The sequence below is a fragment of the Pelodiscus sinensis genome, chromosome 15, assembly GCF_052426305.1.
Source record: "Pelodiscus sinensis isolate ZL-2025 chromosome 15, ASM5242630v1, whole genome shotgun sequence".
NCBI lineage: Eukaryota > Metazoa > Chordata > Testudines > Trionychidae > Pelodiscus > Pelodiscus sinensis.
In genome coordinates this window covers 6,527,501-6,541,547 of record NC_143066.1, presented here as the reverse complement: position 1 = coordinate 6,541,547, position 14,047 = coordinate 6,527,501, and the positions used below count along the sequence as shown (strand labels likewise).

Here is a 14,047-nt window from a genome sequence, read left to right as displayed (position 1 = left end):
ACACGATCCATTGTTTACAGCCAAGCACTGAGGTACAACCGCATATGCTCCAACCCCTCAGACAGAGACCTACACCTACAAGACCTTCAACAAGCATTCTGTAAACTGCGATACCCACACGAGGAAGTGAGGAGACAGATTGACAGAGCCAGACGTGTACCCAGAAGCCTCCTGCTACGGGACAAGCCCAAGAAAGAAACCAACAGAACACCACTGGCCATCACCTATAGTCCCCAGCTAAAACCTCTCCAACGCATCATTAGTGATCTTCAGCCCATCCTGGACAATGATCCCTCGCTCTCACAGGCCTTGGGAGGTAGGCCGGTCCTTGCCCACAGACAACCCGCCAACCTGAAGCATATTCTCACCAGCAACTACACACCGCACCATAATAACTCGAACTCAGGAACCAATCCTTGCAACAAACCTCGGTGCCAACTCTGCCCACATATATACACCAGCAACACCATCACAGGACCTAACCAGATCAGCCATACTGTCACTGGTACATTCTCCTGCACATCCACCAACGTAATATATGCCATCATGTGCCAACAATGCCCCACTGCTATATACATCGGCCAAACAGGACAGTCCCTACGTAAAAGAATCAATGGACACAAATCTGATATTAGGAATGGCAACATACAAAAACCTGTAGGGGAACACTTCAATCTTCCTGGACACACAATTGCAGATCTAAAAGTAGCCATCCTGCAGCAAAAAAACTTCAGGACCAGACTTCAAAGAGAAACTGCTGAGCTACAGTTCATCTTTAAGTTTGACACAATCAACTCTGGATTAAACAAAGACTGTGAATGGCTTGCTAACTACAAAAGCAGCTTCTATTCTCTTGGAATTCACACCTCCAGATCAGCTGCTAGAAGTGGGCCTCATCCTCCTTGATTGGATCCACCTGGTCATCTCCAGCCTGATCCTGGCCTGCATATTTATTCCTGCCTCTGGAAATTTCCACTACATGCATCTGACGAAGTGGGTCTTTGCCCACGAAAGCTTATGCTCCTACACTTCAGTTAGTCTATAAGGTGCCACAGGACTCTTCGTCGCTTTTGTTTACCCTGGTTAAGGAAGGCCTAGCAGATTTACCTGTAATTGACATACTGTTGGGAAGATGCCATCAAGAGTGAACTCTTAAAAATAACAAATGGTATTCTGGATAGAATATTCCCTCACACTATTTACAATCCTGAAAGGACACATTAAAAGAAAAGCATACCGCGCAAAACAAATTATTCGGAGTAGGATCCACAAAGGAACTTAGGATACTGGAACAGCATCTAATTTTTAGGTGCCTAGAAAAACCTGTGATCTACAAAAATGAGTTAGGTGCCTTAGCTCCCTGAACAATGAACAGGGAAAGACTGATACCTAAAAACGCAATCCACAAAAGACAGCATCCTAGTCACGGAGTTACTTAAGCTAGCCAACAGGGGATGCTAACAAGAGGAGAGTGTGCTAAGCAGAAACAGGCTCCTAAATCTGGGCTAGTGGGAGGTTGCCCACAATAATGCCTTGAACATGATTTTCAGAGGTGACGAGCACCAGAGCTCCAATTTAATTCTCCACATGTACTGAGTGCCTGTGTTAAGCCAGGTCCAATATATCCAAAACTGGGCATCGAAAATTAATAGCTACTTATGGAAATTATGGTCTTAACTTCTGCATCTGTTTCTCCATTTGCAAGTTATACATAATTATATCTACTCACCTTTTTACAGCACTTCATGTCTATAGGACGCTCTACGTGTAGATGCTTATTTGATGCTATTCAAAATGTTCTAGGAAGAGGATTATAGAATTGTGCTGGTAGTCTTCTCTTTGCAATATAAAGCAGTAGCCATCTGGAGCATTGAATAAGATATACCTCTCTTTGCATGTACACTATTTTGTTATCCGTTATTTACAGCTTTTGTACCAAGCACTGCCATGCAGCCTAGCTGTTATTGTGTCAGTACATCAGCCTAATTCATGTGGTAATAGAATTCTGTTGATCTTGTAATAGCTTCTTTTACTGATCCAGAGAGACCAGTTTGTGCCTTAAGTAGTCTCTGGGCTCAACTAGATGATTAGTCAGTACTACTGCAAGGTAGGGTGTAAATCTACTGCATACTAGCAAGTCACACACTAACTGGTCATGTGGACCCTGTTACTGTGCACTGAAGGGTTCACACCAGGGAACTTTCAATCTGCCACACACTGACCTAGTCTTCTAGAAAAGCTTGCTGTCTCAAAACCCATTTGTGGGGTCTCTAATAGCTATTACATTTAATCGGTTTTCCAGCTTTAAATTTCTACAAAGTCTGCCTGTCTTGTGGGGACATCTGACATTTTGAGAGTCAAAGCTGAAACAAAATGTTAATAGAAAAGAGACACCACCCTCATGAAGATGTCCTCTTTTTGTTCATTCTTGCTTTGGTTGTCACCCCCCTAAAAGAAATCAGTCCGTCTGAAAGCGTGTGGCTGCTTTTGATGTATGAAAAAACATCTGGAGAGGGATGGAAACAGAAGAGCGCTGCTAAATAAAGACAGAGGTTTTGAAGAAGAAAATATTAAGTGGTGGCTGGTGTAATCCAAGCAAACGTTCTCTGCAGCTGCAGTTTAAACTATGGCAAACCAACAGTCTGTTGAGTTCCCTAAATTTGGAGTAGGTATGTAAAATCCCATTTAGTTAAATTAATTAACCTTTTAAATTTAATGTTTAACCAGTTAACCGATTAAACAGGGGCAGGCTGAGAGTCTGTTCCAGCCTGCTGGGCTGGCCCCCCTGCCCATCACAGACAGGCTGGAGCAAGCCTTGTGCCACAGGCAGGGGTGCTCCATCTCTCTGAGCTGTTGGCTTCCAGCTTGCGGGAGGAAGGAGGGGAAAGGGAGAAGATAAAGGGAAAACTCCTGGCTCCCAAACCCCCGCCCCCCCCGGACTGGGAGTCAGCAGGCTCAAGTGGGCTGGGAGCTGACAACCCTCCCCTCCCCAACGCACAAGCCTGCACCCTTCCCGCAAATCCGCATAGGCTGGGAGCCAGCAGCCCCCACCTCCCACTGTGTAAGGTTGCTGACTCCCAGCCTATAGGTGGAGAGCTGCTCTCCGGTAACAGCCATTACCTGGAAAGCATTACCCCTAATTTGAAGTAATGGGAGGATTTAGGTTTTCATGAGGGATGCTGCTTTGTAAAATTTGAGAAACATCCAAGAAATAAGCTGGAACTGAGGTATCTTGGCCTTCAAGCCATTGTTTTTGGCCACATTATAAGCAGAGTTGTATGAAAAGGGTATAAGAATCTCAATACCAAATTCTGTGTTTAAAACAGCATTTTGAGCTGTGACAAAAGTTCAGATTTTTATACATCTCATGACACAGATGCACCAGGGATAGGTTAGATCTGGCTTGAAGTACTTCAGTGCCATCTAGTGGGAAGTACCTTTTAGAAAAATACTTTGAAACAATTGCATCCCCCTCAGATAGCACCAGAGCTTCAAATTAATCACACTCAGAGATTTGGCACCAATGAAAATCAGGTCCAAGATGTTTCCAACAGGGCATCCAAAAATCAGTGGATCTTTCTGACTCACTTGAGAGACTCGCCCAAGTGAGTCACTAGCAGAACCAGAACCAGAACCTGCCTTGCAACTCCATGTGCCCTATCTAGTGCATCATGGTGCTTTGCTGAGGAGGAAAATGACAAACTCATGCAATTGGCTACCACTGTATCAAGATTTATAACTATTTAATTCCTTTGCCCGCCTCAGACTAATTACACAGATAAAAAGCATATCATTTTGTAAACAACTGTAATTTTACAGTGATGCTGACACACTGCCACAAAAGCATACTCTAAAGATATATAGCAAACAGCAACTGGTGAGGAAAACAAACAAGTTCATTCCAGCTTTAGCTGGAACAGTCTGGTAACACCTTAAAATGATAAATAAGCCAGGTAAAATAATCAAAGAGGAGTCCATTGGACAATGCTCTAGGTCAAGATGAGAATGTGGGAGAAGTTTACACCACAACATGGATGAGGGCTGGGAGGTGGTCTACTGCCCCAGTCCAAGTCTCTCTCACTGGATGGCAGCTGCTAGTACGCTGGAGAAATCAGATGGGCAGTAGGGATGTAAAATCCTGTTTAATCAGTTAAGCACTATGTTTAATCAGTTAACAGATTAAAGGGGGCATGGCCAGGGAAGCCACTCCAGTCCCAGTGGCCTGGAGCAGTCCCTTCACCCGCCAAGGCCAGGCTAGAGTGACCCCCCCACCACCACAAGCAGGGGTTGATCCAGCCTGGCCCACTCAGCGGCAGGCCCAGATGCATCGCAAAGAAGACACTGCTCCAGCCCGGCCCTGTCCACAACGAGCCCAGGCATGTTGCAGGCAGGGGCTATTCCAAATGCCAGAGAAGTCCCTGCCTGCAGTGGGCCTCATCCAACGTGGCAGGTGGGGAGCTGCTCCAGTCCCCACTGGTTGACACTTAACCGATGATGCTAATGGGCACCACTAAGGATTTTCTGTCCTCACATGAGTTTTGGTCCTAGAGTAAAAATTCTCAGTTACTATTCTCAGCCATTAGGTGTCACTGTATTACTGGGCAGACACCATAGTCTAAATGAAGTGGCAACCTGAGGGAGTCAAATAAATAATCCAGAAGTTTTTTTTTTTTTAAAAAGGAAGAAACTGGGTGAAATGTTATTCAAATCCAGGTCAGGAAAAGTGTTTTGAAATTAACTCAGAGATGCTTACGAGATTCACATAATTCCTGAAGTTTCTTTCAAAGGGGCCCAAATTTCTTCCAGAAGTTTAAGATCACAAGCAATTTAAATAACGTAGAAAAAACTGGACAATCATTCCTATCCAAAATGCTTCTCTGGCCCCCACTGCAGTAGTATCTAAGTATACGTCTAATGTATTTATCCTCACAACCACCCAGTGAGGTAGAAAAGTGCTATTACCCTTGTTCTGTAGCTGGGGAATTTAAGGTCCAGACAGAATATGTGACTTAACCAAAGTTACTCAGTGAGTCTGTGGCAGAACAAGGACCTGAAGCCTGGCCTGTAGAATCCCACGCAAGAATCTTAAATACTGAGTTAACCTTCCTGCTCTATTTATCTGACAACGCCCCCAGTTCAGAGATCCCTTTTCCCCACATGGAGCTAGTGATTACACACAGGTCAAAGACATTTAATCAACAAGCAGAGGACCACTGGTTACCAGGAGGATTCTTCTTACCTGTCATAAGCTTCCTTGAGGTCTCTGGCCAGCTTGCACTTGGGTAGAATATGATGGAAAGGTGATTGTGGACCTTCTGCTGCTATGGAAGTATTAAAACAAGAAAGCACTCAACTGTTTTCAAATCAGAAAAGCCTTGCTTTCAGACAGTCACCTGAATTCTGCACAATAGACTCTGCAGAGATATTAGACAATGATATTCAAGTCTGTTTACTCCACATTGTTTTAAGTAAAAAACTGTAAAAAGTCACCACTCTTTTTTAATACCAACTTTATGCAGCCTTAGGCCTTTTCATTTATCTGATGAGAAACTACTATGTTTTTACATCTACGTTTTAGTTTTTCATGCTTGTAGCAAGACAAAACATGTTGTGTCCCTGTGTAAGTAAAGTTTGGCATATACAGACCTAAGAGATTAATGCTGGTTTGTTAGCAGAAATTGACTCCATGCTTTAAGCCTGTTGCATGAGCTATTACAGCTACTCTCAGCAGAATTGGGATTCTTACGTTACAACAGAGCAAATAAGATTTTCAGAAGTGCCTAAATCCCATTGACTTTCAACAAGACCACAGGCTCCAAAGTGCTTTTGAAAATGAGAGACGGGTGCTTTTGAAAATTTTACCGAGTAACCTTAAAAGGGGGCATATCTTCATAACAGGACAAAACAGTGACACGTAATCATATACACTAGCATGGAGCTTCCACAACAAAACATCCTCTTGAGGATGACCAGAAAACTTGGGATTCAGGGTCACAAAATTGAGAAACTGGATTTGAAGTTTCGGGGGGGGGGGGCTTTACCACATCTGGATAGCAAATGCAATAGAGTGCAAAACTCTATCCCTTGTAATCTCTAGTGAATGACAAGAGCAAAGCTAATCACAAAAGAAACTGACTACTTCACTTGTGGAGCTGGCATCTCTATGCAACACAGGTGACATCAGAGAGGATAAGGTAAAGTGTTGTCAAAGGCAGTCAGAACAATAAAAGTAACAGAACCAAATTCAAACTGGCCCCATTCACAGAGTGCCCTTTGTTTATACCCAAAAGCATGAGAAGAGGGGGAGGGGGAAATCAAATTACACCGAGATTTCAGGGACACCAGAAGAGCTGTATCTGGGGAGTACTTTATTCTTCTGCAAACTGCAGTTTTCATTGTTCTGTGTTTTAAAAATATCACACTAAAATATAAATATCCTTTGCAAACATCAAAGATGGGCTCTGACAGACTGGTAAGCTATGTCAACTATGAGATGTTTACTTCAGCTGCAGTTCATGCAACCACTGCAAGATTTTATGCACAGGAATCCTGACAAAGGATCACGAGCAAACTCTGACCGTAGGCAAAGCCACATAGTGCAAACATGTTCCAATGCTAAGATCTTGCTGCATTATGATTGGTCTTTCAGCATCAGCATTTTCAGTGACACTGTATGCTGAATGTATAACTATAGACCACAAATCAACAACAATAAACCCACCCAGAAAAGAGTGACAAACCTCTTCTCAGCTCTGCAAGGAAATATTTTTTTTCTCTCTCTCTCTCACTCACTCACTCACTCACTCACTCACTCACTCACTCACTCACTCACTCACTCAGTTTTCTTAAACAAATGAACAAAATAAAATGACAAGCACAAAAAGTTCTGCAGTAACAGAGCTCTTTGAAAGATTGCATACACCTTGAAGTCTTTAGCAGGAATCAGCGTTTTAAGAGCTTGAGAGGAGTCATCTCAGGGGCTACAAGGGGAAGGGAAAAGCAGACACAAGGCCAGAGAAGGCCTGTTTGTTCAACTGAATCATACACAGCACGCAGCATTGTTATAGCCATGTGTGTCCCAGGATATTAGCGAGACAATACCTTTAAAGAGCTCTATATAAACTCGAAAGCTTGTGTCTAACCAACAGAAGTAATTAAAGATATTACCTCTCCTACCTTGTCTGAAAATCATAGTGAAAATCAGGAAATCGATTATAGCAAAGTCTCCGTGTGTTTTCCTGTACAACCCCTACTTTGTGGGAAAACATATCTGGGCACAAACTCCCACACCTTAGGAGCAGGGATTCTTAGGGTTACTAACTGGCACACAATATCATAGCTGATTTCAAGCATACCACCACTCTCCACATAGCTTTAACAATGGGGATCTATTGTAATTAAGCTTATAGAGAAGAACATTTTACACTGTGGCAGTATTCCTTTTTAAACAACTCCGTTCCAAAACGAACAAGTCTCATTCTTTTTTTGCTCACTTGTTTAAATGCACCATAATCTGGCAATTACATTCTAGGTAATTTCTCTCCAGCAGAACATGGAAGAGATGGCTTTTAGTCCTCTTTTGCACATAACATAAGATTCTGATCTTACACATGATCCCCAAGCAGGCTGGGAATACAAGGCTCTAAACATAAAAGGTTTGCTCAATAAGTCACTTTGTAACCCAGTTTTGATTCCTGCTACTGACTCACTCTCATTATAAACATAAAATATTAATATTCTTGGACCATGGTAATCTGCATTTAAGTGAATTAGTCAATTATTGTCCAATTTAATGAGTATCTTACATTAAGATAAGCTCCCCATGAGCCTGAGCTCAGAACTCACTTTCCGACATGGCAGATACTTCATCCTGAATGGCTAAGATCAGCTTGGCCTCTCTGGTCAGGTACTGGCAACGACGCTCCTCATGCTGTAGAACTATGGCAATTCGACGAGAGAGATTATGTAAACAGTTTATCACCGATGGATCTGCATTGGCCTACAGGCAATAAGGAATAGACCTGGTCAATAATTCAATAGTTGCCAAATACATGAAATTAAGCTGAATAGCGCAGCACTGCTGGACAAATTATTTTTAATAATTTACATTAAAGATAATGAATTATCTTTAATAGTTAGGCTGCAGATCAACTTTCCTGGTGATTGTCAAGAGAAATGAGATTTCTCACACAGTTATAAGACAGAAGGACAGAGATCCAGAACTACAGCAAGTCCATCACACGTGACTAAGGCCTAGAAACAGTCATGAAAACAATGAGGTGGGATCGCCAGAGAAACTGATGAGAAGGAAATTTTAAATGACTGAAAAATTAATATCAATACATTCCAATACAAAAGTACTGGAAATATAAAGGATGACAGTCTTTAAAGTGCTACATAGTCCTGTTTTTTGTTTCAGCCTGTCCTTTCCACATTGTAGCAGCAGTGTTTGTTTTATTAATTTTAGTGTAACTTTAGGCAGCAGCTTCTTACTCAGACAACAAGTCACACAGCCACCATTATTTTAATTCTCTTCACCTGAATCAAAGCCTGGTAACCCACAGAAATAGGGACTAATCATGCAAAGATCTGGCTCCAGAGCAGAGCTATATAGTGAAAATACATGTCCCAACATTCAGATCTTGCATATCAATGGACTTTTGGCATTTTCAACCTTTTATACTAATCACTGAAGAACTAACAAGGCACTACCATATTTTTAATCCCAGAGAAAATGGAATTGGATTTATGTTTCCATACATCTCAAAAATATTAATTATTTAAAACATTTAATTTGTATGTGAAGGGCTGGAAAGCCTATCTGTCAGAGACAGCTGATAAGGTGGGGCTCGCTGTTCCTAAGCCAGGAAGGGTGCAGTAAGCAGCTGCTGTACGTTTGTTAAGACATTTTAAAGGAATTTAAGGTTCAGGCAGCAGATAACTTGGCATCTAAACTAGAAAACCATGAATCGACATTTTTACAGGCCAACATTTTTGCTGAGTCATGACACATTGGTAGGGCTGAAATTTAGCACAAGCAGGATCACTACTGATTATAACATTTGGGTCTTAGCCTGTTGTCTGTCTGCAGCAGATGGACTCTCACCTTTATCTTAAAATACCTCCACCCACAATTTGGTGAAGTTGTCTGCAGCAGTAACCCTATGTTAGACAAATTCTGCTTGCTTTACATGTTGTGTGCTCCAGTCTCAGTTTTCTATGAAGGGAATGTTATTTTTTTAAATGGCAAAATAAATGGCTGTATTTCAAAGCCAGAGTTTCTGCTTTTACTCACTGTAACAAGGCCATTAGAAATTAGATCCTACAGAAATTCAAACTACACCAAAGTCAATGGCTTCACTGCAAAAATCATCAAGATGGCAACATGTGAATAAATGAGCAATGTTTTCAACATAGCCAGCTTCAGAATGATGTTTATATATTTTAGATTTTCTTAATTCAATTCTGGGACCATTCTCTCTCTATTTTAACTCTCTGAAGAGAGAAAGCAGAAACCCCTGTTGTCTTCATCAGGGAGAACTCAGTCATGACAAAAAAAAGCCAACAGCAAAAAACATATTAATGTAACTGAAAAATCTGTTTCACTGACAGTGCTCTATCAACTGGGGAAAGTAGGGAGTTAAAAGGCTCTTTTCCATTTCTGGACATGAATTCAAGAGTCCCACACAGAGGCTGTATCACAACAAATTGCTTTACAAAAGGCCTAGTTTTCTTGGGTATAACTCCCTTAATCCTTCATATAAGTCTTCTTAGCTCATATTCATGCATTTCTCTCTCTCTCTCACACACACACACACACACACACACACACACACACACACACACACACACACACACACACACACACACACACACACACACACACACACACACACACACACACACACACACACACACACACACACACACACACACACACACACACACACACACACACACACACACACACACACACACACACACACACACACACACACAATGTGCTACCTCTACAACACTCAGGCTTACGGATTGGGAAGGGAAAGCCAGAGCTGGGAAATCAAATGCTAGTTTCACACATGGCAGCTTTTATGCAATGAAAGAGGATGAATTAGGCTTCTCTAAAGACTATAGCAATTGTACTACAAAGTTAGAATCAGAATGAGTGTTTGAGCAAACCCCCTCCCAGAATGTATGGGCTAAATACGAGCCTCACTATGTGACTAAGTAAAATACAGCAGGCTTGACCAGAAGAGAGAAAAACGGTTTTGTGACTTAGGCTATTGACCTGTAATAAGTCGCTCCTGATAATATTACACAGTATCTGCCACTCTGAACTTAAGACTCAACCATTGCCTGATGCCTTCTTTACCTTGGCTCACACTAATAGAAAAAGATCCCACATTTAAAATGTTATCAAATTCAAATAAATACTCCTAAATATGTCCATCAGGGACTCTCTCAAAAACACTACAGTATGACTTGGGGCAACAAAGAAAGCTCTTCTGAAATGTCACTACAGAAGGGTTTATAAGAGAGCTAGTAATTTCACTGTAGAAATCCGAGGCCAGATACAGATGAAACCATGAACCTCTTGATGCAAGACACACACAACCCAACTCATTCCAGAAAGCTGTGTTACGGACAGAAAGGGACTCCCAAGTCCCTTCATATCTAAAAACATAGCCTAAACTTGGTGCCTTGATTCTTGTGATATATGCATTAATTATCCCTTAACTTCTGAGTGTATTTGCTAATTAGTCACTGTGACAGAACCCAGGAAATGTTACTTTGCTTTTACTTCAGAATTTGAATTGCTCAGTACATGCTATACTTAAGATGGCCAAACTGTTTTCATATATCAATTTTCACTCCTAAATTTTGAAAAATTAGCCTCTTGCGCTGAAATTTTCCATACTTGAATTGTGCCTGTTTATGGTTTCTACTCTGAGGACAGCCTCTTCAGCTGCTTTTTGATTTGTGTGTGCATGGGGGAAATTTTCACTGCAAAATATAACAGCTACACTTCCTGCTGTTCATTATTTCTTATAAACAGATTGCCTGCTAAGCTTAAAAAAAGACTTGATTATTCAAAAATGCTGAGTTTTGGGATCTGACCTTTCAGATGCTTGATAAAGAGTATATTCACAGGTGTTTGAGAAAAGTCAGCTGGAAATTCATTAAGGATGTTTGACAATTGCATCCAGAATGCCAAGGAGGGATACTGTTAAATGTGAACACACATTCCTGGAGAGCACGTCTACTTACACATGCAGGCTGTTCATTCGTATTCTATACGCCTAGACCTTGAACTGAAGGTTAGCACACCTCTGGCCTGGTCAGGCCTCCTTTATTCCCTCAAGTCTCTGACAAAGTATGCTTTTTATTGAGAGAGCACCAATTCTCATGTATATTCAAATTTCCAAGCATACCAAGCGTGCAGAGAACTTCACACACACAAGCAGAGTTTAAGCCACTATGCACCCGTTAAGATCACTATCCTCTAGATTGAAAACAACATCCAACCCTTTATTGCCCTCCTAACAAGTGGAACAACAAGTGGATCTCCAGTGTACACATGTGCTGCCAGCATAAAGAAACCAGCGTGGCTCATTAAGTGCACATGTACGTGACGCATCTTTAATGCCATGAAGCACTCTGACACCATGGTAATGAGGACTACAGAAATGCCTATCAATTAACAGCAAATACATTAACAACTCCACATTTCAGAGGCAGTAACACTGTGCTTGGAAGCAACATACCTGTGCCTCTAGCACTGGGATCTATGAATAGTCTTATAAATAATACAAGGGTTCATTTGAGGCAGGAAATGTCTCTCTCATCTGTATATCAATAGGCAAACAATAATTTAAGATTACAATTTAACATCTTAAAAGTCAGGATATGTACAAATTGAGGTTTTCACAGCAATATTGCATTGGCCTTGCTGCACCTAGTCTTTTCTATTCTTGTTCAAGGGATACTTGAACATTCCTGCCTATTATCAATATATACCACTAAACATACAGAATATGCAGCAATACTAATCTCAACTATGAAGCAGAACCTCAACTTTTACATTTATCTGCAAAAGAAAAGACTGGAGGTGAAGACCCATAAAATAATCAGTGGCTGTAGTGACTATTAAAAGCCTAAGTACATTGACAACTGGAGTGGATCGGTATAGGGAAGAGGGATTATACTCGTTGGAACACATGAAATAACTCAGAGTAATGATGCAATTAACATTTGTTCTATGAGGAAAAAAGTTTCCCATCAATGAAAACGCATTCACCTATGAAATCACATCTCCAATGAACAAATACGTTCCAATTACTTGGTGTATTTAAAAGAAGACTAGATAAAGTTCCGTCAATGGCCTATTTGAAACAATCATTCCCTGACCCATATGAGAGAGGCTGAAAGAGGTGACAGGACTCTTCATCTTATGACTTCTATGATCACTAACTATACATCTTCAGTGTCATGTTTAGTACTGTTTTTACATATTTCAAATGAAGAACTCTGGTTTATAGTGAAAGAAGGCAGAGAACATGTGCTACTGAAATGTTACTGTCATTTGAACTAATAGTCCTTATAAAATACAGAATCTATTTCTGGGTAAAAACAGTCCTTACCCTTAAGGCAAATACAACATTAAAGAGAATCATGGTGGGCATCTCTCTCTTTGGTGATGGATCAGTTTTGGATACCTGCAAAATACACACATTATATATAAAGGCAGTACCTTTAAGACAGTTTTAAAGTAGCACAGATTCAATTACTACAAAACTGGATTCCTGAGAATTTCTTAAGATAATTCAGCTGTACTTGGACATGGTCTTCATTTAACAGATCCAGTCTTATTAGGTTAACTCTTGTTGCATTTCACCACTAGCTATTTATTCCTTCAAAAGGGACTCACTATAGTTCTACATAGTGTTCAAATGCAGTTCTAAAATAGTAGATTTTCTCCAACATTAGGCGTTTTGGAAGCCTCTTCCCCAAAACCACTTCTCATCACAACAAAAGACTTTAGAGATTTAATTTAAAAATATAGATGTTTGAAAAAAATAAAACCAAGCAAGACAAAACAGGTAGAATTCCTTCATTAGGAATGATTACATTTTTTATTATTCCACTGACCAAATGTCTCCACAAGATGGAGTAGGAGATCAAATGACATGTCTGAACTCCCGGGGAGCTCCATAATGCTTATGCCTAATCTTCACAAGTGTGAAAAGCCCTCACAGCCTACGGGTTTTGAGACCCATGTAACACACAGTTCAGGAAAACAAATGAGACCATTTATCAGTATTCTTTAAAAAAATAGATAAAACAATAAGGAAAGAGAAGATCTGTTTTCTAAAGGTTCAAATGAGAGTCAAGTTAACAGGAGAAAGGGGCCACTTTGTCCTGCAGTTTTGATATCAAGCCTCATTCCTATTATAGTTTAAGGGAGTGTCATCACGGACAATATTTGGATCAGGTCTCACAATTTAGTAACAGATTTTTTGGGGGGAAGGGTGGTAAAATTTCACAGGGTCTGCAAGGCCATATCGTCACTTCTGAGTTATTAGTTAAGGTCACAAGTGCTGCCTACTGAAATGGAATAGTTCAGACACATGAGCCATGGAAAGTGCTTCTGCACGAATCTTTGGAAGGATTTGAGCTTTTCGTGTTCCATGTTATGATTTCACTAATAGTGTGTAAAAGAGAATTGAGCTCTGGAAATTTCTGTGATCAGCAATCGTTTGTCCATTTCTCAGTGTCTGTCTCGGTTTGGCCTCGCTTACATTAGATCTACTAAATTAATGTGACTTTCAAAAGTTTCCTACTGTCACTAATCTTTACAGTACCAACATTAGTAATGGTGGGGGAACTAGTATAAGACATGCAGGCAGTCTGTGGCTATGGTGTTGGTTTAAACACCACACTGAAGATTTGCCTTGAGTAAAGTAAGATACCATGGGGTAAACCTTTTAAAAGTGAATAAGTGACTTGGGAGCCTAATTTCCATTTTCAAAAGTGATGTCAGCCTCAG

At 40.8% G+C, this 14,047-nt stretch overlaps 1 protein-coding gene across 10 annotated transcripts in view; it reads right to left on the bottom strand.

Annotated features, from left to right (window-relative positions):
* The window catches only part of NPRL3 (NPR3 like, GATOR1 complex subunit), a 96,349-nt gene that overhangs the window by 64,967 nt on the left and 17,335 nt on the right, over positions 1 to 14,047 (bottom strand). For 8 of the 10 annotated variants that reach the window (XM_089782235.1, XM_089782232.1, XM_089782234.1 and 5 more), the window contains 3 exons: positions 12,642 to 12,716; positions 7,846 to 7,999; positions 5,240 to 5,321 (listed from right to left, as the gene is read on the bottom strand). In XM_089782235.1, coding sequence (XP_089638361.1) covers positions 5,240 to 5,321; positions 7,846 to 7,999; positions 12,642 to 12,716 — 311 coding nt within the window. The remainder of the gene's footprint in view (positions 1 to 5,239; positions 5,322 to 7,845; positions 8,000 to 12,641; positions 12,717 to 14,047) is intronic. The other 2 variants (XM_089782236.1, XM_089782233.1) reach the window with 1 other exon arrangement.